General features: G+C 44.7%; 1 protein-coding gene across 1 annotated transcript in view; it reads left to right on the forward strand.

Moving 5' to 3' along the window:
• PEPD (peptidase D) overlaps positions 1-23,755 on the forward strand; it is a 217,938-nt gene that overhangs the window by 182,204 nt on the left and 11,979 nt on the right. Inside the window, exon 12 of the mRNA XM_070760680.1 lies at positions 14,110-14,258. Coding sequence (XP_070616781.1) covers positions 14,110-14,258 — 149 coding nt within the window. The remainder of the gene's footprint in view (positions 1-14,109; positions 14,259-23,755) is intronic.

Consider the following 23,755-nt stretch of genomic DNA (forward strand, 5'->3'; position numbering starts at 1 on the left):
GGGTCGAGGCTGATGCCATATCTGAAACCCAGCTGGGCATAATTCCGAGAGAGGAACTCCTCCCTCTGGGCCCAGCCAGGTTTCAGTCACACATGCCAGATCGGCCTCCTCATCCAGGATTAAATCCTGGATGAGGAGAGCTTTGTTAACTACCAATCTGGCATTGAGCAGCAGCAGCTTGAGCCCAGGGCCCGGATTGCACTCGTCACCAGGGCTCCGGTTTGAGCTCACGGAACCGGAACAAAGGATCGCTATTAAGCAGCAATCTTTTTTTCCTCCAGAACGGCTAGCCCCGTGGCTCCCGCCATATCTACCTCTCCCCAGCAGGACCGGAATATTCTGGCCCTCTGTCACCCCGGAGAAAGGTACCCCCATCCCTCCTGTCCCTCTACCGCCAGGTAGGCTAAATTCTGCATTCATACTGACCCTATTATTCCCATACATACAATCCCACTCACCGCACCCATTCATATTATAAAAATTACAATTAAAATTACAATTAGCGGAGTCCAGCACGATTTTGCTACTGCACCCATATGGCTTAAGTTCCAAATCATCCAGGTCAATTTATATGCACTTCTGTGTTTTAACTTTAAAAACACATTTAAAGCACACATCACTGTTCCACCTTAGCAACCCACCTCTGGCTTAGGCGATCCATGTGAAATGGCCGTTCGACTCCCGAAGGGGTCCCGATCCCCAGGTTGAAAATCACTGGGCTGAGGAGTACGCAGGATATCCCTCTGCAGCTGAAATTGATTTACAAGCTATTAAACTTTCCAAAAGGTTTTTGTTAGAACCATGCAGCTTTTTTTCCCTGGGTCAGAGAGGTTCCAAGTCTGGAGAGCGTGAGCCAGTTTGCTGACTTGGCGGAGTTCAAGCACATCAACGGCTGCAAAAATCCTTGAAAGCAACACACACACACAAACACACACACACATCCTCACATTGCACACAAGAGGGCTCTACACTCCCCATGCTGTGATTCCTTTCACCAGACGAGGGCAGCGTTGCCTTGGGAAAAACGTTTCCTTTCTGTCCACAAGCTGACTCATCATAAGAGCTAAGAAACATTGATTGACATATCTGGCTTGGTTATGCTGCGCCAGATCCGATGGGCTCGCCTGTTCCTAGCACCTGCCAACCCTGTGTAGTTCTCTTCCGAGAGGATTTCCCTCTCTGCTCGGTGATTGTAGAAAACCAACATCTATTTTCCCGTCCAGAGTTACACGTTCTTCACAGATAAATCCGAGGAGGCAAGCTGGGCCAACGAAGTGTGGTCTACTCTATTGCAACATTTCTCAACTTAGCAACTTTAAAATATGTGGACTTTATTTTTCTCGTATTCGTCTATAGTTATTCCTAACAAAAATAATTCAGGTTTCAGATTGGGTTTCATCTCTTAAGATCTCTTCCAGCCATTGTCTAATTTTCTCCAAATAATCCCTTGCTTTGTGGCATTCCACAAATAAAGTATATTTAATGTTACATATTTTAACTGTGGCAGGAATAGCATATGCCCAGAAATGGAAAAATAAAGATGCTCCTTCAGAAGAAGAAATCTTATTTAAAATTCTAACATATGCAGAGATGGACAGACTGATGTTAGAGTTAAAGGACAAATTAGATACAGATTACTTTGAAACCTGGAATAAATTATATAATTGCATTGAGAGATAAACCAAGATTAAAGGCTAGAAAGTATGATGGAGAAGTTCTAAATCAATTGAAACTTAAACAGATATTTAAAAATTAATAGAGGGGGGGAGGGAATAACCACTGTATATACTGAATGGCTTTTCTTTTCTTTTTGTTACCTGTCTGTATTGTGTTACATTGTTATGTCTATATTACATTTTTAAAATGTTTTATAAATTTATTTATTTATTGTATTTATATGCCGCTCAAAGCGGCTAATATAAATATAATAATAATAATAATAATAATAATAATTTTAAAAAATAAAATAAAATAAAAAATAAAAACAAAAAATATATATGTGGACTTCAACTCCCAGAATTCCACATATCTTAAAAGTAGCCAAGGTTGAGAAATGCTGGTCTAATGGATTATCTTGTTGTCCTAGCCCAAAAAGCAGCGGTGAAATTTACTTATTCTCCCCACCGATTTGGAAGCGTGCACTTTTTCACTCTCTGCACATGTGCAGAAGACTTTGCACAAGCGCAGAGCATTAAAAAAGGAGAAAATGGCGGCGTCTGGGTGGGTTGGTGGAGCCTTGTGCTGCTGCTGCTGCTACTGCTTCTCTGAACCACTGATGGCTGCTACTACCGTATGCTCAAATCGGGCTGAACCGGTGGCATTTCACCCCTGCCGAAAAGCCCTCTCTAGTGGGGCTTCTGCCATCATCTTTCCTTCCCCATTTCCTTCAACCCATGAATTGGAGGAAACGAGCCATCTAAATACAAGCAGCTGGCCATATCACTAATTAAAGCCTGAAGCTGTTCCACTCCGTTCATGAGAAAAGGGGCCCTGCCGGAAAGTTGCCCACTACCAGAGATGCTCCCTCCATCAGATGCATGGAGGAGTTTGACTTTTGGGGAATGGGGAGGCATCTCCAAAAAAGCTGCTGCCTTCAAATAAAACACTACTTATGAACTTAATTTGTTCTGTGACCAGGTTTTAAGTAGAAAAGTTTGTAAGAAGAAGCAATTTTCCCCATAGGAATCAATGTAAAAGTAAATAATGTGTGCCATTGAGGAAACAACAGGGAGGGTGGAAGCCCTGTTTCCTCCCTGGAGATTCCTAGAGAGGCCCCACTGAGGCTTCTCCCTGCCTTTTCCAGCCATTTCCTCCCAGGAGATTCCTAGAGAGGCTCCATGGATGCTTCTCCCCACCTTTTCTGGCCCTGTATTCTCCCAGGAGATTCCTAGAGAGGCCCCATGGAGGCTTCTCCCTGCCTTTTCCGGTTACAGTTTCGGAGGCTCGGGTTTGTAAGTGGAAAATGGTTCTTGAGAAGAGCCCAAAACGTCTTGAACACCCGGTTCTTATCTAGAAAAGTTTGTAAGTACAGGCGTTCTTAGGTAGAGGTACCACTGTACATTACTTTTGGAAAAGGTGCAACCAGGGTTCTGTGCTGGGATTTTGTTAAAAAAAAAGAAAAGAAAAAATAAATGGATGCTGAGATTTTGACAGTCTTGTCCTTATGATAAATGGAGGGAGGCAATGCTCCGGGTGAGGCTCTCTGGCATTTTGTTCCCAAAAGCGTGCCGTTTTTCTGTTTCTGGGCAAAAGGAATAGAATTTCCTGAGAAAAGCTCCAAGATAAACTTTCCAAGTGCATTCTGCCATCTGGTGGTCAGCATACAATAACTCCCATTCCTTTTAAAAGGTTTCCTTTCAAAGCAGCTTTTTTCCCTCTACAATAATGCTGCCTATTTTTATTCGGGTTTTCAACTACTTAGCAACGGGTTCTTCAAATATTTTCCTCTCTTTCCTCTTTTGAAAACACACACACACATATTAAAATGGTGTGGTTTTACTTTCTTGGAATAAATGCTGCAACTTCCTCTCATCTGGGAAGTTTAAATTCAAGGAGGAAAAAAAACATTTGATGAACAAATCTAATATTTACCCTTCATAGAGCTGGGGTGGTGCAGTGGTTAGAGTGCAGCATTGCAGGCCACTGAACCTGACTGTAGATCTGTAGTTCAGCTGTTCAAATCTCATCACTGGCTCAAGGTTGACTCAAGCCTTCCGTCCTTCCAAGGTGGGTAAAATGGGGACCCAGATTGTTGGGGGCAAGAGGCTGAGACTGCAAACCACTCAGAGAGGGCTGCAAAAGCACTGAGAAGCGGTATATAAGTCTAAATGCTATTGCTTTAAAGATGGAGATTATGAATGTTGTAGTCCAATCCATTTTAAAGGAAAGCTGATTTGCTGCTTTTATGTGTTTTTATCCCTATCTGAATGGGCATGGTAGCTCAGTGGCAAAGACCGCCACCTTATCCATCACGTTGGCAATTCAGCAGTTCAAATCCCTAGCATCGCATAACAGGGTGACCTCCCGTTACTTGTCCCAGCTTCTGCCAACCTAGCAGTTCGAAAGCATGTAAAAAGTGCAACTAGAAAAATAGGGACCACTTTGGTGGGAAGGTGACAGCGTTACATGAGCCTTTGTCATTTATAGTTATGCCGGTCACATGACTACAGAGAAATCTTCGAACAGCGCTGGTTCTTCGGCTTAGAAACGGATATGAGCACCACCCCCTTGAGCCGGGAACGACTAGCACGCATCTACAACGGGACCTTTTTACCTTTGCCATATCCCTTTATCTATTCCCTTTCTACATTTTTCTCTGCTGCATTTTTTTTGGGGGGGGGGATTGGTAAATTTCATTTGTCCCCCAATAATTTTCAAGTTTTTTAAAAAATCCCCCAGTATCTCACAACTCAGAAATCAAATGATTCCTAGAATCGTACCTCATTTTAATAACTGCCCTGTCCAGTGAGGGTCAGTCTCCTGCTTGTCTGTAAGGCATTAGCTAATCCCAGCTTAATATGTGCAAATTGGATAAGGACCCATTCCACTCCATCCTCTATTTATAAAGGCATTAAATAGCACTGCATGCAGGAAGGGCTGAGCCCTGGGCTCCGTATTTTACTCCAGGGAAACGCGGAGCTGTTAACAGGTCCCTTTGGGCAGCCCTCTTTCAGCTGCAAATCCACCCGGCTGCAGAACAGTCAGGATGGAAATAAAGCCTCATTTTGGAAGCAGGCTATAGAAAAACCCTCTGGAAGTGTGAATGGAGTTGAGAATAAAAGGAAGGAAATGATTTGGGATCAAAACAAAATTGAGAGAATGCTGATGAAACAGGTATTTAAAGATGCAGACAGGAATGATAAATGAATTATTTATTTTATTTTTATTTTTTTATTAAATTTATATGCCACCCCACTCCGAAGACTCGGGGCAGCTTACAACATAGAATGAAGGAATGAATACTTTATTATCATTGTATGTATATACATAGTTTACCCATACAGCAAAATTCACGTGACGCCTAAAGACCAGTCCCAACACACATAACAATCCCCCAAAACCCATGCTCCACTCACCACAAATTCCCCACCCTGAGCCACCCAAACATCTACACAACAGCCCAAGTAATGCTGCCCAACAGCTCACTGATGGTGACCCCTTAGTTCATTGTTAAGTGCGAGTCTAGCTCTGGGATAAAAACGATTCAGAAAACGTGTGGTCCAAGTTTTAATTGTTCTGTATTCTTCTGCCAGGAGGCAACAGTTCAAAAAGATTGTGAGCAGGATGAGAAGAGTCTCTGAGAAGGTTGTGCACCTTCCTAGAACACCGAGATGTGAAGATACCATCCAATGATATTCTGGGCAGTTTTAATAATTTTCTGTAGAGCTTTTTTATCCACTCTAGAGCTGCTCCCACGCTTTCTTTAACATAAAGATATGTTAAAAGACACTGATGCCTAGAATGGAATAAATCATTGTATTGCCCAGGAAACAGATACTTTCCACGGGCTTTACAGGTCCCTGTTTCCAAAACCAGCATGTTAGGAGAAACTTGTCCCAATTCTCTTTCTTTCTCCTCCTGTGTTTTAAAAGCATAAAATCCATCACTCTCTCAGATCGTTTCTCTTCTCTCCTCAGGAGTCCACATTGGGCTTTTTTCTCCCCCCTCCCAACACCCCACCCTCATGGCACCCCCTGTCAAAGGACAAGATATATTAGCTCTGTTCAGGGTGCCCACTGAAATGATCTGCTTGAAAGTGCAGCCCCCACCCCCCGCTTTGAATTTGCAGCAGGGAGTTCAAGTTTTCTCCACAACCCAGTGCAATTTCTTATGGAACTGCCCCTACCCCCTGCATTTTACAGTTAGACCCTGAAATGCTCCTGTTCGGAAGCATTGCAAGAGTTGTTTTTTCCTCTTAAAAACTCCCCTTCCCCCATTTCCATGGCAGCCCACTGATACAATGAGGACATGAAAGTGATGTGTTGCTTCTAGGCAACATAGGTGCAACTCAACACCAACTACATAAATGGTTGTGAATAATGACCATTTATGATTTGTGGACTTGAAGTCCCAGAATCCATGAGCCAGCCATGCTGGCTCAGGAATTCTGGGAGTTGAAGTCCACAAGTCATAAAGGGGCCATTGTTCCCCATTTCTGGTCTAACTGAAAGGCAGAACGGCCAAAACAATGGCTCCTGAAAAAAACCAGCAACAGCTTTCTCCCCCTCCTCCATTCTAGGTACTTGGGCTTACATCCCACCTTGAATAGCTTGGAAAGGGCTGAGCCCAAAGGATTTTGCAAAGAGCTTCCAGTTTAGGAGCAAACGCCATTGGAAAACATGGATGTTGTCTGAGATTGTCTCAGAAAACCAGACTTGCTCTCTCTGTTGGCCAAAAGTTGGCTTGTGAAACCCACCTTCCCTGGGGACCAGATGTCTGGATCCTCCTCTCAAAGGCAGTGGAAAGAGGCTTGTTGGAGCCTTTCCCCTATCAGGATTCCAAGTAATATACCCATAGCAAACCGAACTCCAAAGAAGGTAGATTCCTTAAAGAACAGTTTTATTGGATTCATCATATTGGCACAGACTGGTGAAAACTGACTGTTTCCGCAGTTTTCACCTAATCAAAGTTAAATGTTTCCCCCTTTTTTCCAAACTATCAGTCACAAGGTCTGATCAGCGTGCTGTCCGGTTACTTGGCAATTTCACTCCATGTCTCTCCAGCCACCTATGGGAATGTCCTTGGTTTCCAGAGGAGGAAACTATTTTGTTTTGGATATGAAACCCCCCTACTCCCAGCCAGCTATCTCTCTTCCCCTCTCCCTAACTCTCATCTCCATTGTGGTAACACTGAAGCCTGAAAGATGGCCTCAGTCAGGCCAGCTTCAGAGTTGACATCCTCCTTGGTTTCAGGAGTTCAATAAGCAGAGCTGGGCTGTTAAGGTGGGATGGTGACGTGTGCTCGTCCTCGTGGCTCCGAGTGCTAGCGGAGTCTAGCGCAATTCTGCTACTGCATCTGGGCAGGTAGCAAAATCATGCATGGACAAGCAGGGGCGTATTTCGGCGTGGCAACCGTGGAGTCCAGAGCAATTCTGCTACTGCACCTGAGCACGTAGCAAAATCGCACACGGACACACAAGTGCGCCCATGTTTCGGCATGATAATTGTGGAGTCCAGCGCAATTCTGCTACTGCACCTGAGCACGTAGCAAAATCGCACACAGACACACAAGTGCGCCCATGTTTCGGCATGATAATTGTGGAGTCCAGCGCAATTCTGCTACTGCACCTGGGCAGGGAGCAAAATTGCGCATGGAGACGCAGGTGCACTGGTATTTTGGCACGGTAATTGTGGAGTCCAGCACAATATTGTGGAGTCCAGCACAGTAGCAGAATTGCGCTGGACTCTGCTAGCACTCAGAACCACAGGGGTGAGCACACGTCACCGTTCCACCTTAGCAGCCCACCTCTGCCAATAAGCACCTTTGCCTTTGGAAACTGCCCTGTTTAAGTCACAGCACATCATAGCTTGGTCCAGCGCCAAAGACAACTCGTTCCCAGAGTGGAATTCAATGCTTTGTGTGCCGTGTCTCCCATTCATGGCAGGAATGGAAGCGATGACCTTTTGCATACACGGTGTAGGCATGGTGCTATTTACAGTAAGAGGCAATCATCAAAAGAATGACTTTTGCCCTGGGACTTTAATCTCCAACTGTTTGATCAGTGCACTGGGAGCAAAATGTTCTAGCTGGGTGACGGGACTCCAGCACAGATGCCCAGAGCAAAGATAGGCCAAACTGGTTGCCACTCCCAGGCCAGCTCCAGAAAGTCCCTGGAACGAATGAAAGCCGTTGATACAGTGGCCCCACTTGGCTCCCTAGCCTTTTCGGATCAGGCAGTATTTCAACACCGATTTCATTTTTAATTTTAACTCTCTCTGCTATGCAGAGAGGTTTTGCTTGCAAAACTGGTAAACCCTTGTGGCATCCCATCTGTCACCTAAGGCTGACGGGTGGAGGGCTGCAAGAGTTTCGTAACTTAGGGAGTTCCACACCACCTATGCGTTTGCCCGGGACGTAAACGCACATGGGGAAATAATCAAGCCGTGGAGGTCAGTTGCACACAGATCACTCTAGGCTGCTGAAATATTCACCATGAGCAAAAGACGTCCACCAGCCCTTCCTGCTGGGCACCTTCCGATCTTTAAAGGGCAAGTTACCATTCTAGCTGGAATTTGTAGTGGTTGCAGCAGTGTTGCATTGAAGACAACCGAGTCGATATTCCACCTGCACAGCAATGAAAATAGTCACTGGAGTGGGGCCTCTGGTTTTCTAACTCAGGGGTGTCAAACTCAAGGCCCGCAAGCAGAATCTGATCTGCTGGGCGCTTAGATCTGGAAACAGTGAGGGGGCGGCCCACGGTGCCTCTGCCAGCGAAACGGACTCCCGAGCGTGGTTTTCACTGGCAGAGGGTTGCAGGAGGCCGTTGCAGCCGGAAACAGAGCTGAGGAGCCTGTTTTTGCTGACAGAAGGCTCAGGCCCCCACAGGCGCCCCTGACAGTGACATCAAGCAGGCCACGCCCCTTTTGGTCACACCCACCCCTGATGCGTCTGTCAGTGAAATGGAGTTTGACAGCCCTGTTCTGACTGAATCAGTAGAGCAGCATTTAAGGCTGAGTTTAACAGAACCATCAGATAATATAAGTTGGGTTCACACAATACACCAAATGGTTATTTGGGCTATGGGGCAGGGGTACCTCAGAGAAAGAGAGGCCAAAGGTGCAGGCCTTTTTAGAGGCATGTGGGGGTTGGAGAGCACCGGCCCATTTCAACTCTTAACTCCTTTTCCTACCTTTGGAGTAATTCTTGGCTAGTGTGGATGCTTTGGGGAATCCCTTGCCACTGCAGGAATTCCCCCAATTATTGAGTCACCAGATAAATGTCACTCTTATAGGAATTTGGGGGGGTCTGTAGTGTTGCAGCCCTGCCGCCTCCCCCCCCCCCCCCGCACAATAGTTGGCCATGATCGCTGGAGCTGAGCAGACTTCAATCCTAAAGATATGGCCATTGCTTTGCTGTGCCCCCCACCTCACAGGAGAGGAGAAGGGGGGGAGGAGGGTGGCTGGAGCGAAGGCAACCTTTGCTTCCTGCCGCTTCGGGCTGGAGCTGACGCCTACCCTGCTCAGCCAAAGAGCTACAGGAGGAGGAGGCAGGAGGGGACATGGCAAGGCAATGGGGAGACCCATAGGGCAGGAGAGAAGCTGCATCCAAAGACCCTCCTTAAGCGAGCAGCCCCCCGCCCTCTGCGCACCGCTTTGCTGCACTTTTGCACTCCCTTGAGGGTCTGCCCGTGCATGCGCACCCTCCTGGCCCCTCCACAGCCAGGCAGAGAGTCACGAGAGGGGGGAGGGTTGCCCGAAGAGAAAGCTTTGCCAGAGTGGCTGTGTTCCTCAACCACCACAGCCACGGCCCCTTCTCCATTCCCGTCGTCACCCTTACCTTCTCAAGCCAGGTGAGGGAGGGGATGGTGAGGCCAACCAGCAATGTGACAGGGGGCCCAAAGAGTCACATGTGGCTCTGGAGCCGCGGGTTGCTGACCCCTGGCATTGGGTCTCCTGCTTGAGCAGAGGGTTGCCCTAGAAGACCTCCAAGGTCCCTTTGAACTCTCCTCTGATTGATTGATTGATTGATTGATTCTTTGGCTGGCAGGGATTCCTGAGGGAGGAGGCAGTTGCGGGAGAGACTCGTAACAACTTTGGCTTATGAGCACTTTCGCCATAGAAACAGACAGTTTGTGTTTCTGTCAAGAGACTGACAGGCGTTTTGTAACCAAGGCTGGGTAAGATGTTGTGTCAGAAAGACTGCAGCCAAGAAAAAAAGAATGATTATTTTCCCCGCAATGTTTTCTTGAACAAACAAACGAATATTAAACTTGGCTTGCGGACAGTTAGATTTAGGTGGCACAATGAAATGGCATCAAGGTGACCAGGTCAGAGAACCACTTTTTCCTTTCCTTAATCAGGCTGCAGGTAAAACTTGGAGTTGGAAGACTAAATTAAATTCTGCAGCAATTCTATTGCTCAGTCACGTTTTATCTTCTAATTGTGATATTAAAAGTGCGGAGATAGCGGGGGGCAACATCTGAGTTCCCAAAACATTCCCAAAGCTATGTTGGCTAGAGAATCCACAAGTCTTAAAGTTGCCAAGCTGGAAGACTTCTGCATTAGACATTCAGTTATTTTTTATGTAGAATCAGCCTGCAAGTTATATTCAGAAAAAAATGGATTAAATCAGTAACCAGGCTGAGTGTGTTGTGAAAATGCAGCCTATGAAACATCTATGTATAGTTAGGGGTTCTCCATCTTTGGGTGATTGGAAACCCCCACATCTCAGACATATTTCATTAGTTTTCCAGCTGTGAAGGAATGTGGAGTTGGCCTTGGGAAAGAACTTTGTTCCTTCAAGAAGGAGAAATGGCAACTCAGTCCTGGAAAGCAGGAGAAAGAAACTAAAAGAAAGAAAGAAAGAAAGAAAGAAAGAAAGAAAGAAAGAAAGAAAGAAAGAAAGAAAGAAAGAAAGAACGTTATATTTTTTAAAAAATATATATTAAGCTTTTGTCAGGCCCTGCTGATATTGTCAGAGTGTAAAATCCTCATTGAAAAGATGCTTGCTTTTATGTGATGCCGATTGATTTAGTCAATGCACAGGTAATAGGCCCACACCCTTTCCTCCCTCTTGTAATTGGCTTTGTTGTTTTTGCCTTAGTCATGCTGATAGATGGCAATACAATTTCTGTTGTCTCTTTCCCCATTGTGTATTGCCTCTTTCTCTCCCTGTGGTGGTGGTGGTGGGTGCGGTTTCAGCAGGGCTATCAGGCATTGCTTTGAAGGTATTTCTCCCAGCTCCCTCCTCCTTATTGTTACTACTCTCCCTTTCAGGCACACACTACCTCCTCTAAATTCATCTGGTTTGCCCATGATCTTGTGATAGGTCTGTGTTGTCCTTTTGATTAAATGACTAAATTGATCGGCATCACATAAAAGCAACATCTCTTCAATGGGGATTTTACACTCTGACAATGTCATCAGGGGCTGATGAAAGCTTAGCATCAGTGTTCCCTCTAATTTTTTGGGGGGGTGGGCGGAAAAGTATAGTGTCTGAGCGGCAGTCCCTTTGGGACTGGGCGGCACAGAAATATTAAATAAAAAAAACAAACAAACAAATAAATAAATAAACAACAAACAAACAAACAACAAACAAATAAATAAAAAACCCACCCTGTTTTGCCTTAGAGAATTTCAAAATAAAATACTGTACTGTGTGTCTATAACAGTGAACTCATAATAGGGCAACTCTATCAATATCAAAATGCCACTTAAATAGTTGAGCTAGTTTCAAACTAGATTTTGATTTTCTTTCTCTCTTCCTTACTCCCATTCTTTTTCTTTCTCTTTTCCTTCCTCTCTTTTTTCTATCTGTTTCTCTCTCTTCCTCTCTTCCTCTCTCTCTCCTTCCCTCTCACTCTGTCCCTCTCGGCTTCTGGGCAGGTTTGGAAAACTCTGAGTTGATGATGATTTTTAAGTGAGCGATTGCTCACTGCTCAGCTTAGAGGGAACTATGCTTAGCATATTAAAAAAATTGTTCCAGAGATCATGATGTCTATCACTTCTTCATTCATTCATATATACATATATACATACAGGGGTGGGCTGCTGCCCGGACGGGGGGGGGGACGCAGTGGAGTAGCGAAAATGGAGATCCACCCCAGAGCCCCCAATTTGCACTGAAACATGTTGAAAGAAATTGCAGGGCGTCCTGCATAAGCCACGGCCACAGTGTGGTAGTAAAAAATTTGGTAGCCCTTCACTGTATACACACGCACACACACTTACACACATATACATACATACCGGTATGTCTTCAGAGAGGGGTGGAATATGAATCTAATAAATATAATAATAATAATAATAATAATAATAATAATAATAATAATATATAAATGTCATATATATATATATATATATATGTGTGTGTGTGTGTGTGTGTGTGTGTGTGTGTGTGTGTTTTCGTTTAATTAATTAATTTCCAAAACAGAACACTACAGCAAAAGAATAATCATGGAAGCCATTGAGATAGAAAAGCATCCCCAAAATAGGAACAAGCATGATGATACCTCCCGCCTACCAGACATCTGGAAACCAGCCATCATTTACAAACGTATCCCAGCAATACAAACTGAAACTAGACTCAGAACACACATTGCAAAATAACTAAGTAGCCTGCAAGCTCCCACTACTCAGGATATCACTCCTAATCCACAATCATTAACTAATCAGCATACCTCCGTTACATCAATGACCCCAGGTGTTACCCCAGTGACTCACCAGGAAGTTTCTACACAGCAGGCAATTGCTGAGCCATCAAACCACATCCAGCCACCAGTATTTATAGAGGGAAGGCAGCTCAGGTCTCGCTGTGTTTGCCCTAGAATAAGGACAGAAGCACCAGCCTGAAGATGACGAGTGGGACCTCGTTGAAACGTCACCAGAAATGTCCAAAATGTTTCATAGATTCCTGGCAACGTTTCAACAAGGTTCCACTTGTCATCTTCAGGCTGGTGTTTTTGGCTTTGTGCTTGGGCGAGCAAAGCGAGGTCTGAGCTGCCTTCCATCTATAAATACTGGTGGGCGAATGTGGAGTGCTGGCCAAAGGCACCAGCCTGAAGGTGACAAGTGAGACCTCGTCAAAACGTCACCAGGAATCTCTGAAACATACACGGAAAAAACCCGAATATGCCTTCATATATATATATACTGTGTGTGTGTGTGTGTGTGTGTGTGTGTGTGTGTGTGTGTGTGTATGTATGTGTATATGTATGTGTGTGTGTGTGTGTGTGTGTGTGTGTGTATATATATACTGTATATATATAGAATTGTCGGCTATCAATAAAATTAACTGCCTTGGAAATGGCCCTGGGTTGGGCCGAGAGGCAAAAAAGGAGCTGTGATGTTCCTTCAATATACCAGGGTGATTCGACACAAAATGTAACCCTTCCCTGGTACAGAGCTGAAGGGTTTGGATACTGTAGCCTAGAGGATAATTCTCTGCCTTACAAGGCAAAGGTTGCAGGTTCAAGTCCCAGTGGGTATGGCTAGCTGATGAGGCCAAAATAAGGCCGAAATAGATCTATCCTAGTCTCCCTTAATTTTCAAATTCAGCTTAAACATGTGACATATATATATATATATATATATATATATATATATATATATATATATATATAATGTTTGCAGTTGCAAACAAACAATATCTACAGCAGCACGAAGCTTACAACTTTAGCCTGATGATGGTGAATGTGATTTCACCGAAACATCGCATAGACACTCAAAATATTACACGGGGCAAAACCCGAACTCAGAACAATCTGCATGTGTGTGTGTGTGTGTGTGTGTGTGTGTGTGTGTGTGTTTTCTCTGTTGAATCCTATCAAATCCCAATATCCCGTCATTTTCAAATTCAGGAAGAATATGTAAACGTATTAAATATTTATTTATAAATATAAACAATTTGACAAAAAAATCATATATATATGTATATGTATGTATGTATATATGTATATGAATATGAATATATATGTTACACATGTAGATCATAGTTTGTTGGCTATAAAGGGTTTTTTTTTAATTACCTGCCTTGGATGTGGTCCCTGATGGGACCGAGAGGCCGAAAGGAAAGCAGCATGCTTCTTCCCATATTTGGGTATACCAGGGTGATTCAACAGGAAACAAAAACCCATGGCTCTCCCCTGGTACAAGGTGAAACGGAGGTGAGCTGTTTTTCAAGAGTCTGTTATTACACATTACGATAAAGTAGCGTTTCCGACATCCCTGGAATTCTTCAGGGTCTGTTTCTTGAGCCGGCTTCCCTCAAAGGGTGGGCCTCTGCAGGTCACCGAAGGCTGGGCTGGATGACCATGGATCTCTCTCCCGGCTTCAGCTTTGCAATGGTGTCCGTTCTGATCTACCATCTTTAAGTCAGACAACTTTGTGATCCTGCTGCAATTCGAATTCAGACCCAAACAGCCTTTTTTCTTTTCTTTTTCCTTTTCTGCAGCCTCTTTGACATGGGAGGAGAGTATTACTGCTACGGGTCAGACATCACCTGCACCTTTCCTGCCAATGGAAAATTCACGCCTGACCAGAAGGCCATCTACGAGGCTGTGCTCAGATCCTCCCGGGCAGTCTTCAGTGGCATCAAGCCAGGTAATACAACGACAACCACCAAAAAGCCTGCGAACAAAAATGTGGGGAGAGAGGAGTGTGTTCTTGCCTCTTAGAAGTTGTGGGCAGGGATATTCCAGCGCCTGCCATACTTTGCCACTGGCCCATCCTGTCTGTCTATTCTTGACCCATCTCTGAAGTTGGAGGGGTCCGAGGCATGGTAAAAAAAATCAAAAGAGGGAAAAACTTCAATTGCCCCACTGGGATTGCCACCTTGATTTTTTTGACCATGTTTGGGATCCTACCTGAGGTGCATTTTCTCATAACCTTTTGATAGCATTTTGCCTCTGGCAATATCTCTGCTCTCCTGATACCAAAACAGCAAGGTTCACAGTGCTCTTCCAGTAGTCTCTGGGTGGTTTACAATGTCAGCATATCACCCCCAACAAGCTGGGTCCTCATTTTACCAACCTCGGAAGGATGGAAGTCTGAGTCAGCCTTGAACCCTGTTAGGATCGAACTCCTGGCAGTCAGCAGAGTTAGCCTACAATACTACATTCTGAAAAGGGAGGGAGGGAGGGAGGGAAGGAAGGAAGGAAGGAAAGCAGAGAAGGAAGGAAAAATGAAGGAAGGATAACAAGGAAGGGCAATAGCACTAGCGCTTAATGTACCGCTTCACAGCCCTCTTAGCAGTTTACCGAGTAGCATCTATTTCCAGCTATTTAGCTTGAAATTTATCTAGCTGATGAGAGCTAAATAGCTTGAAACAGATGCTAGCCTCCCTTTATTTCTATGTCGGCAAAACATAAACTTAACACATTTCCAACACATCTTCCTCTTTCATTTTCCTCACAACCACAACCCTGTGAGGTGGGCCCGGTTGAGAGAGAGTGACTGGTCCAAAGTCAGCCAGCTGCTTTTCATGGCTAAGGCAGGACTTGAACTCATGGTCCCCTGGTTTCGTGGCTTTCACCACTAAACCAAACTGGCTCCCTGACTTTTAATGCTCTTCTTCCAGTAGACATCATGGTCCTCATTATAAACCTTTTGTCTGGCGAGAAATGAAGCCCCCCCCTCCCTCCCTCCCCCCGCCCCCCCCCTCCTCTGTGTCCTCCTGACGTGGCAAATGAGAGGCTGGTTGACTGACTGGGTCCTGACCTTTGTGAGTAGCTTCCATCCAGGTTGAAAATGGGAAGCTTTTCCAAATGTGTTGAAACAAACTAACTGCAGTTTTTACTAGATTAGTGTGGCTTCTCCAGGGAAAAATAAGAGCTATTTATTTGCGGTGGCACGTACACCCATTCTCTTTCCTAAAGCCAAGTCTATCCAAAAAGAAGACTGCGTGAAATAAATAAATCGAAAAGGAAGGAATGTTGAAAGCTTGGATTGAAAAAAGTGAAACTTGAAATGACGGTTGGATCCTCTTTGAGGAAAAAGGCGGATTTTGAAAACCCATTCCATTGGATGGAACAATGCAGGGGCAGTGCAGACAATGTTTTTCACATTTGAGGGAAGCTGCTGGGTATGCAATGGATGGAGCCTCTAATGCTGGGATTTCTCTGCTAATTGGTTCACAATTATTTATTAATTCAATTTCTACGCCACCCAATCCCGAAGGACTCACATGCTTTGACCAGCCCTGGCCCTCCTTATGGATGGGTGGAATAAGTTAGAGAGAGAGAGAGTAGGATAGGCTAGGATATAGAGTTAGAATTAGAGATAAAAATGAGAGAGAGAAAGAGATTAGGATAAGGATTGGGATAGCATAGAATTAGAGTAGAGTTGGACAGGACCTTGGTGATCCTCTAGTCCAGCCCCTTGCTAAAAATAACATTTCAGACAAGTGACTGTCCAGTCTCTTCTTAAATAATAAGGAGAAATTTTTTGACAGTCAGAACAGTCAACCCATGGAACAGAAGTTGCCTTCGGAGGTTGTGGGAGCTTCATCATTGGAGGCTTTCAAGAAGAGACGGGAATGCCATCTGTCAGAAATGGTGTAGGGCAGTGATGGCGAAGCTACGGCATGGGTCCCACAGGTGGCACATGGAGCCATATCTGCTGGCACGCGAGCCGCTGCCCTAGCTCACCTCCAACCTGCATGTGTGTGCCAGCCAGCTGATATTTGGTTTGCACAGAGGCTCTGGGAGGGCGTTTTTGGCTTCCAGAGAGCTTCCGGGGGGTGGGGGAGGTTATTTTTACCCTCCCCTGGATCCAGGGAAGCCTCCAGAGGGCTTCCGGGGGCCAGTGGTATCTGTTTTCACCCTTCCCAGGCATTGAATTATGGGTGTGGAATAGCACGCTCAGCAACCAAGGAAAAAAAGGTTCGCCATCACTGGTGTAGGGTCTTCTGCTTGGGTAGGAGGTTGGACTAGATGGCCTGCAAGGTCCCTCCCAACTCTGTTCATCTGTTATTTGTTTTATTTATACAGCTAACATTAAATGCAGCAGAGCAGGCTTCGTTTCTCCAACTCCACATATACGAAGTGACTAAGAAAGAGAGAGAGAGAGGCCGTGGGCAATGTGCCAGCTCTGGACTTGTGCTTCTGTAGCGGCTGAGCCACCAAAGCTCACCAATAAAGCAAGACTGGGTCTCTTTCTGGCTCCAGCAAGGAGGCCACCCGCCCCTTGGCTCTCTGGCCTGCACTGCATCTCTCTTGGCAGAGAGTGGAGAAGCAGACGCCTCATCAGCAGATTCTGCAGAATAGAGATGTCTCAGGCACCCGGGTGCAAAGTCCAAAGGTTGACCAGTCAGGCTGTGCAAACCGAGCGGACAGTTGGCTGGCTTCGAACAAGAGTCGAGGGGGCCAAGGTTAATTGCCCGGGATTGGAGGGGAGGGGGAGATGGATTTATAAATAACCCTATCAATAAATCATGTATGGGTAGGATCATTCCAGGTGCAGGTTGGCACCTGGATATGGGCAGTCTTTGTGCCGTGGGAGGAGGAGAGAGAAGGAAGGAGAGAGAGAGGGAGAGAGATAGAAAGAAAGAGGGAAGGAAGGAAGGAATGAAAAGAAAGAAAGAAAAAAGAAAGAAGGGAGGAAGGAAGAAAGGGAGGGAGAGAGGGAGGGAGGAAAAAGGAAGGAAGGAGCTTGCTTACAACTCCTTCCTTCTTTCCTTTCTTTCCTTCCTTCCTTCCTTCCTTCCTTTCCTTCCTTCCTCCCTTCCCTTTTTTTCTTTATTTTCTGTTCTTTTCTTTCTCTTCCTTCCTTCCTTCCCTCTCTCCCTCTTCCTTTCTCTCTCCCCCTCTCTCTCCTTCCTCCTCCCACTGCACAAAGAATGCCCATATCCAGGTGCCAACCTGCACCTGGAATGATCCTACCCACACATGATTTATTGATAGGATTATTTATAAATCCATCTCCCCCCCCCCTCCAATCCCAGGCAATTAACCTTGGCCCCCTCGACTGGGATGGGATGGGCAGATAGCAATAGCACTTAAGACTTATAGACTACTTCACAGTGCTTTATAGCCTCTTCTAAGCAGTTTACAGAGTCAGCCTCTTGCCCCCAACAATCTGGGTTCTCATTTGACCCATTTCAGAAGGATGGAAGGCTGAGTCAACCTTGGGCCAGGCAGGATCGAATTCCTGTCAGTCCACAGAGTTAGCCTACAATGCTGCATTCAAAAAGAAAGGAGGGAAGGGGAATGTATGAAGGAAGGAAGGAGGGAGGGAAGGAAGGAAGGAAGGAAGGAAGGAAGGAAGCACTTAAACTTAAGAGCGATGATGGCACAGTGGTTAGAGTGCAGTACTGCCGGCTAGGCCTGCTGATCACCAGCTGCCAGCAGTTTGGCAGTTTGAATCTCACCAGGCTCAAGGTTGACTCATCCTTCCATCTTTCCGAGGTGGGTAAAATGAGGACCCAGATTGTCGGGGGCAATATATGTTGACTCTGTAAACGGCTTAGAGAGACTGTAAAAGCACTGCAAAGCGGTATGTAAGTCTAAATGCTATTATGTACCGCTTCACAGTGCTTTCCAGCCCTCTCTAAGCAGTTTACAGAGTCAGCCTCTTACCCCCAACAACCTGGGTCCTCATTTTACCTACTTCGGAAGGACAGAAGGCTGAGTAAACTTCAGGCTCTCCCTTGAGCAAGTCAGGATCGAACACCTGGCAGTTGGCAGAGTCAGCTTGCTGTGCTGCATTCTAACCACTGTGCCAACCCCAGATGCTTCCCGGGAGAGCCTGGAGTGCCTTGGTCTTAAGAACAGCTTCCAAATGGCCAGCCACCATGATTGATTGGGGTGTGTGTGTGTGTGTGTGTGTGTCAGTTGGTGCAGAAATGTAGGGACAAAAGTGGGAGGCAGGATTCCTTAAGAAAATTCACCAATCACCCAGAGGACTGAAATATATGGAGCAATTAAGGTAAACAATGTTCCATTTCCTCTCTTTTTCTAATAAAAACATCTGTCATAAAAGAACAAATGATCCCTTTTACGGGAGCTCTGTATGGGGAATCCCCCCTCCCCCGCATTCCTTGGTACTTTCTCCAATTCTGTGACCACCGTTGCCATCGTTTCCAGCCCAAATAGTTCGTGATGGCTTTTGTTGTCCAACACGGTGATGATTGGATACAGGAGGCCATATTATAATTGTAAAAACACCTGGAGAACAGTTGCAAGAAGTGGGTATGGCCCATCTAGAGAAAAGAAGCACTGGGAGAACAAAATAGCCATGTCCAGTATTTGAGGGGCTGCCACAAAGAGGAGGGGGTCAACCTATTCTCCAAAGAACCCAAAGACAGGACAAGCAATAATGGTTGGAAACTAATCAAGGAGAGAATTAAGAAGAAACTGTATGAGCAGAAATGTATGAGCAGAGCAATCGTGGTTTATCAAGGTTGTGCACACACAGAAACATTTAGATTGAGATTAGTTGTGAATAACTACTCAGCTACACACAGATATACTAACTTGAATTAAAGTTTATTTTGAGAAATGACATCTTCAGATAAACAGTCTATAGTCATACACATAATAAATTAGAATAACAATCCAACCATGTACATAGTCTTTCTTACCAGTTGTCTTTGTCATAAACAAATACAATATCAAGCCTTGTATATCAAGCCTAAACACATTTTAGCTGATATACATAACTACAATACAGAGAGATTGCAGAGAGTTGCAGAACATATATACAGTGAGTAGCCATTAACACTGAGAAACAGAGAGGGCGACTCAGAGAAATAAGCTATGAACGCTAGCTCCCTCTACTGGTAGTCTGCAACACCTCCACTAAACAGATATGGCTCAGTTATAATACATATTGTTGGTTTATATATTGTCAACCCGACCATTATGAACAGAGTCCTAACAAATTTCCTAACAATAAGGAAATTAACTAGTGGAACAGCTTCCCTCCAGAAGTTGTGGGTGCTCCATCACTGGAGGTTTTCAGAAAGAGACTTGTCTGAAATTGTGCTGGAGCATGGGGTTGGACTAGAAGACCTTCAAGGTCCCTTCCAGCTCTATACTGATTGATTATTGCTTGCTTGCGTGCTTGCGTGCGTGCGTGCGTGCGTGCGTGCGTGCTTGCTTGCTTGCTTGCTTGCTTGCTTGCTTGCTTGCTTGCTTGCTTGCTTGCTTGCTTGCTTGCTTGCTTGCTTGCTTGCTTGCTTGCTTGCTTGCTTGCTTGCTTGCTTGCTTGCTTGCTTGCTTGCTTGCTTGATTTTTTAGGATTGATTGATTGACTGTAGGATTGATTGACTGTAGGATACTAAAAACCTTTTAAAAAATTGTATGTTGTTGTCCCAGAAAGAATGGGAGATTCAAGAGGCATTGATGTTCTGGCATTCTCTTTAATGAAGATGTGCCAAATGCTTGAAATGCTCGTGCTGAATCTCTGCTTGCTTCCATAACGGTCTTAGTTATTTATTTGTTTATTTATTTATTTATTAGATTTGTATGCCACCCCTCTCCATAGACTCGGGGCGGCTCACAGCAACAATAAAACAATTCAAGACAAATCTAATAATTTAAAAACATTTTAAAAAACCCGTTATTAAAGCAGACATACACACAAACATACCATACATGAATTGTATAGGCCTGGGGGAGATGTTTCAATTCCCCCATGCCTGACGGCAGAGGTGGGTTTTAAGGAGTTTACGAAAGGCAAGGAGGGTAGGGGCAGTTCTAATCTCAGGGGGGAGCTGGTTCCAGAGGGTCGGGGCCGCCACAGAGAAGGCTCTTCCCCTGGGACCCGCCAAACGACATTGTTTAGTCGACTGGACCCGGAGAAGGCCAACTCTGTGGGACCTAATAGGTCGCTGGGATTCGTGCGGCAGAAGGCGGTCCTGGAGATATTCTGGTCCGATGCCATGAAGGGCTTTTCTCCATCTTTATTTCCCCCCCTGTAGCCTTTCCTCTCTTCCTTTGGAGAAACAAAAAAACTTCCATCCTCTTTGATCCCTCCTGGAGTCATTAGCGTTTATTACACCTAACTGGTGTTTTATGCTGTGATGTGATTAATGATGGAAGAAGGGATGCTTCCCAGCTTGAAAATCTCATTTAGCTGAGTCTCCTTGAGAGAAGGCTGGCAGTTCTGGCCACCTCCAATGCCACCTCCGTGAGCGATCCAGCTGTTTTATTTATTTGTTTATTTATTTATTGGATTTGTATGCCGCCCCTCTCCGTAGACTCTGACCAGTATCTGGACGTTCAATTAGCTTTACAAATTCTGGCAAGCTGATCTCTACAACAAAAGTTTCTTTCTCTTCGGTTCCATACGGCTGAGGTGGGCTGCTAAGGGGGAACGGTGACATGTGCTCACCCCCGTGGAGTCCAGTGCTATTCTGCTACTGCACCTGGGCAGGGAGCGAAATTGCATGCAGACACGCAGGGGAGCCCGTGTTTTGGTGCAGTAACCGTGCAATTATGTGCAATTATGCTACTGCACCTGGGCGTGTGGACACGTAGGGGAGCCTCTATTTCAGCGTGGTAACTGTTGAGTCCAGCACGATTCTGCTACTGCATCTGGGCAGGTAGTGAAATTGCACGCAGACACAGAGGGGCGCTCGTGTTTTGGCGCGGTAACTGTGGAGTCCAGCGCGATTCTGCTACCTGCCCAGGTGCAATAGCAGAATTGCGCTGGACTCTGCTAGCACTCAGAGCCATGGGGTCGAGCACACGTCACCATTCCACCTTAGCAGCCCACCTCTGCTAACGGTCCACCTGTTCTGAGTTGTGGCCTGGTCTGGCCATTGGGTCTGACTGGGGATGCTCCTTTTGGAGAGGAGCTTGCTAATGCAGGACAATCCATGGCCCTCCGAGACTGACAGAGAAGTGAGGTTCTCTCGTCATTAATTCTAGGCAATGCTAGGATTTCCTAGATTGTATTCTGGTCATTTGAAGCAGTTGATTCAGAAACTGCCCTTAAAAATCTCCTTTTGGACCACTTGTACATTATCAGTGATATAATTACAACAAGAAATCAAAGCTTTCCAAAAATGCCGAAAAGAAACCTTCAGAAAGATAAAGTCTAGCACCTGTGCAAATTTCTGCTAATACTGCAAGCTGTATGTGAAGTTGCAATTGACTTGGCATTGGCAAGGTTTGTGTGTGTGCGCATGTGTGTGTGTGTGTGTGCTGCTAATTAATCCCAGGGTGTCCTGTCCACACCAGCCGTTAGACAGTTGTCTGGTTGAAAAGTGGGACGTGCAATTTTCTTGGTTGACTGTTAAGAAAGGATATTTCTTGCTAAGGTTTTATTTATTGAAATACAATATGGTTGACAAATTATGTCTTCTATATCAGTGTTTCCCAACCTTGGAACCTTGAAGGTATTTGGACTTCAACTCCCAGAATTCCCCAGCCAGCAGATGCTGGGCTGGGGAATTCTGGGAGTTGAAGTCCAAATAGCTTCAAGTTGCCAAGGTTGGGAAACACTGTTCTATATAACAAGTAAATATATGTACATAGTGAAAGAAAATATTATTTGATGATAAGCAAATAATTATCTATGTGCATATAAAGAACACTGCTGAAACTGAATACGTTCTATAAGTTTATACTGTATGTTCATTTATCAGTTTATCTTGTTTTTTTCTCTTTTTTTAAATGTTCTGTTTGTTTAATTTTTTTCTTTTCTTTCTATTTTTATATGTAGAAATTTAATAAAGATTTTTTTTTTTTAAAGAAATATGATTCTCTACCTCAGAGGTCTTCAAACCTGGCAACTTTGAGACGTGTGGACTTCAACTCCCAGAGTCTTAAAGTTGCCAAGTTTGGGGACCCTTCTCCTGCCTCCATCTGGAAAACAAAGCTCTCCTTTCTTAGAACTAACCCTAAGCGGCTCTTAGGAGTTTCCTCCTGCTGTAGCAGCTTTGCTCTAGTTGCTAAGGCCCATTATGCAAGGGTCCCCTTGGCTTGGACTACAATTCCCATGGATTGCAACTGGATGGTGTCCATGTAGGGCCAGGATTTTTTCTGGGTTCAGGAATAATCTTCAGGCGATTCTCTTTATGGGTTACAGCACCGGGTTTTTTTATGTCCATCTCAAACTGGTGAGTCTTCAGCAATTATGGTTTGGAGGAGACCAGGAAGGTCCCATGTGACCCCAAGGCTCTTGCCCTTAAACGTTTATCTATTCACCTTGGTCTCCCATCCAAAGAGATAAGGCGTTTATGGTGCCATTATGTATACGGCGTTATTTAGTGAGACTTCCTTATTGTTTTTATTATTATTGCTGATCTTCACAATGTTTTATTGTGCTTTTTGATTTTGATCTTCGACACCTACAGTTAACCAAAAGGTGGGCTTACAGCTCTTTTAGTGAATCCGTGAGGTGTCAGATGGGCGTTTGGTAGAGAAACTTTAGCAATTTTCACAAGAGTCTTAAGACTCACTTATGTCGCCAGGCTTGGAGTAGATCTTGACCTCTGGCCAATAAATGTGATATATGGCTGTGATTTGAATTTGTTTGATTGATTTTTAATAGATCGGGTTTTTTAGCTTATGTAGTTTTTTAATTAATTAGATTTGTCTTTGTATTGTTTTATATTATATGCTGTGAGGCATCCTGAGTCTTTGGAGAGGGGCGGCATACAAATAATAATAATAATAATAATAATAATAATAATAATAATAATAATAATAATAATAATTTATGATGATGATGATGATGCATGGAAAAGTTGATTAGGAAACAGGTCAAGTGTATTGATTCAATCTGTTGATGTCAATGGTGGATAATGAATGGTGAACAATACAACTGCCTCCCTCTGCCCTCAACAAGAATTGCTGTACTAGAAGTGATGGTGCTGAATTAGATGCTAGGAGACCCTGGCTTCTAGCTCTGCCTTGGGCATGAAGCCAACTGGGTAGTTTGGGGTCCATTCTATGAGGGTCGCCCAGAAAGTAATGCACCAGATTTTTTTTTTCTCAGTCTACAGTAATGGTACAAATGCGAAACTTTAGATATACATTATTTGAATTGTCAGGAGTGCGTGTGTAAATTTTGCATTTCTTCAGACAGATAGCGTAGCCGCAGCAGTGTTTTGAAATGGCGTCTATAAGTGATGGATGTTACAAGTAGTG

This window comes from Erythrolamprus reginae, chromosome 9 (genome assembly GCF_031021105.1).
Source record: "Erythrolamprus reginae isolate rEryReg1 chromosome 9, rEryReg1.hap1, whole genome shotgun sequence".
Taxonomy (NCBI): Eukaryota; Metazoa; Chordata; class Lepidosauria; order Squamata; family Dipsadidae; genus Erythrolamprus; species Erythrolamprus reginae.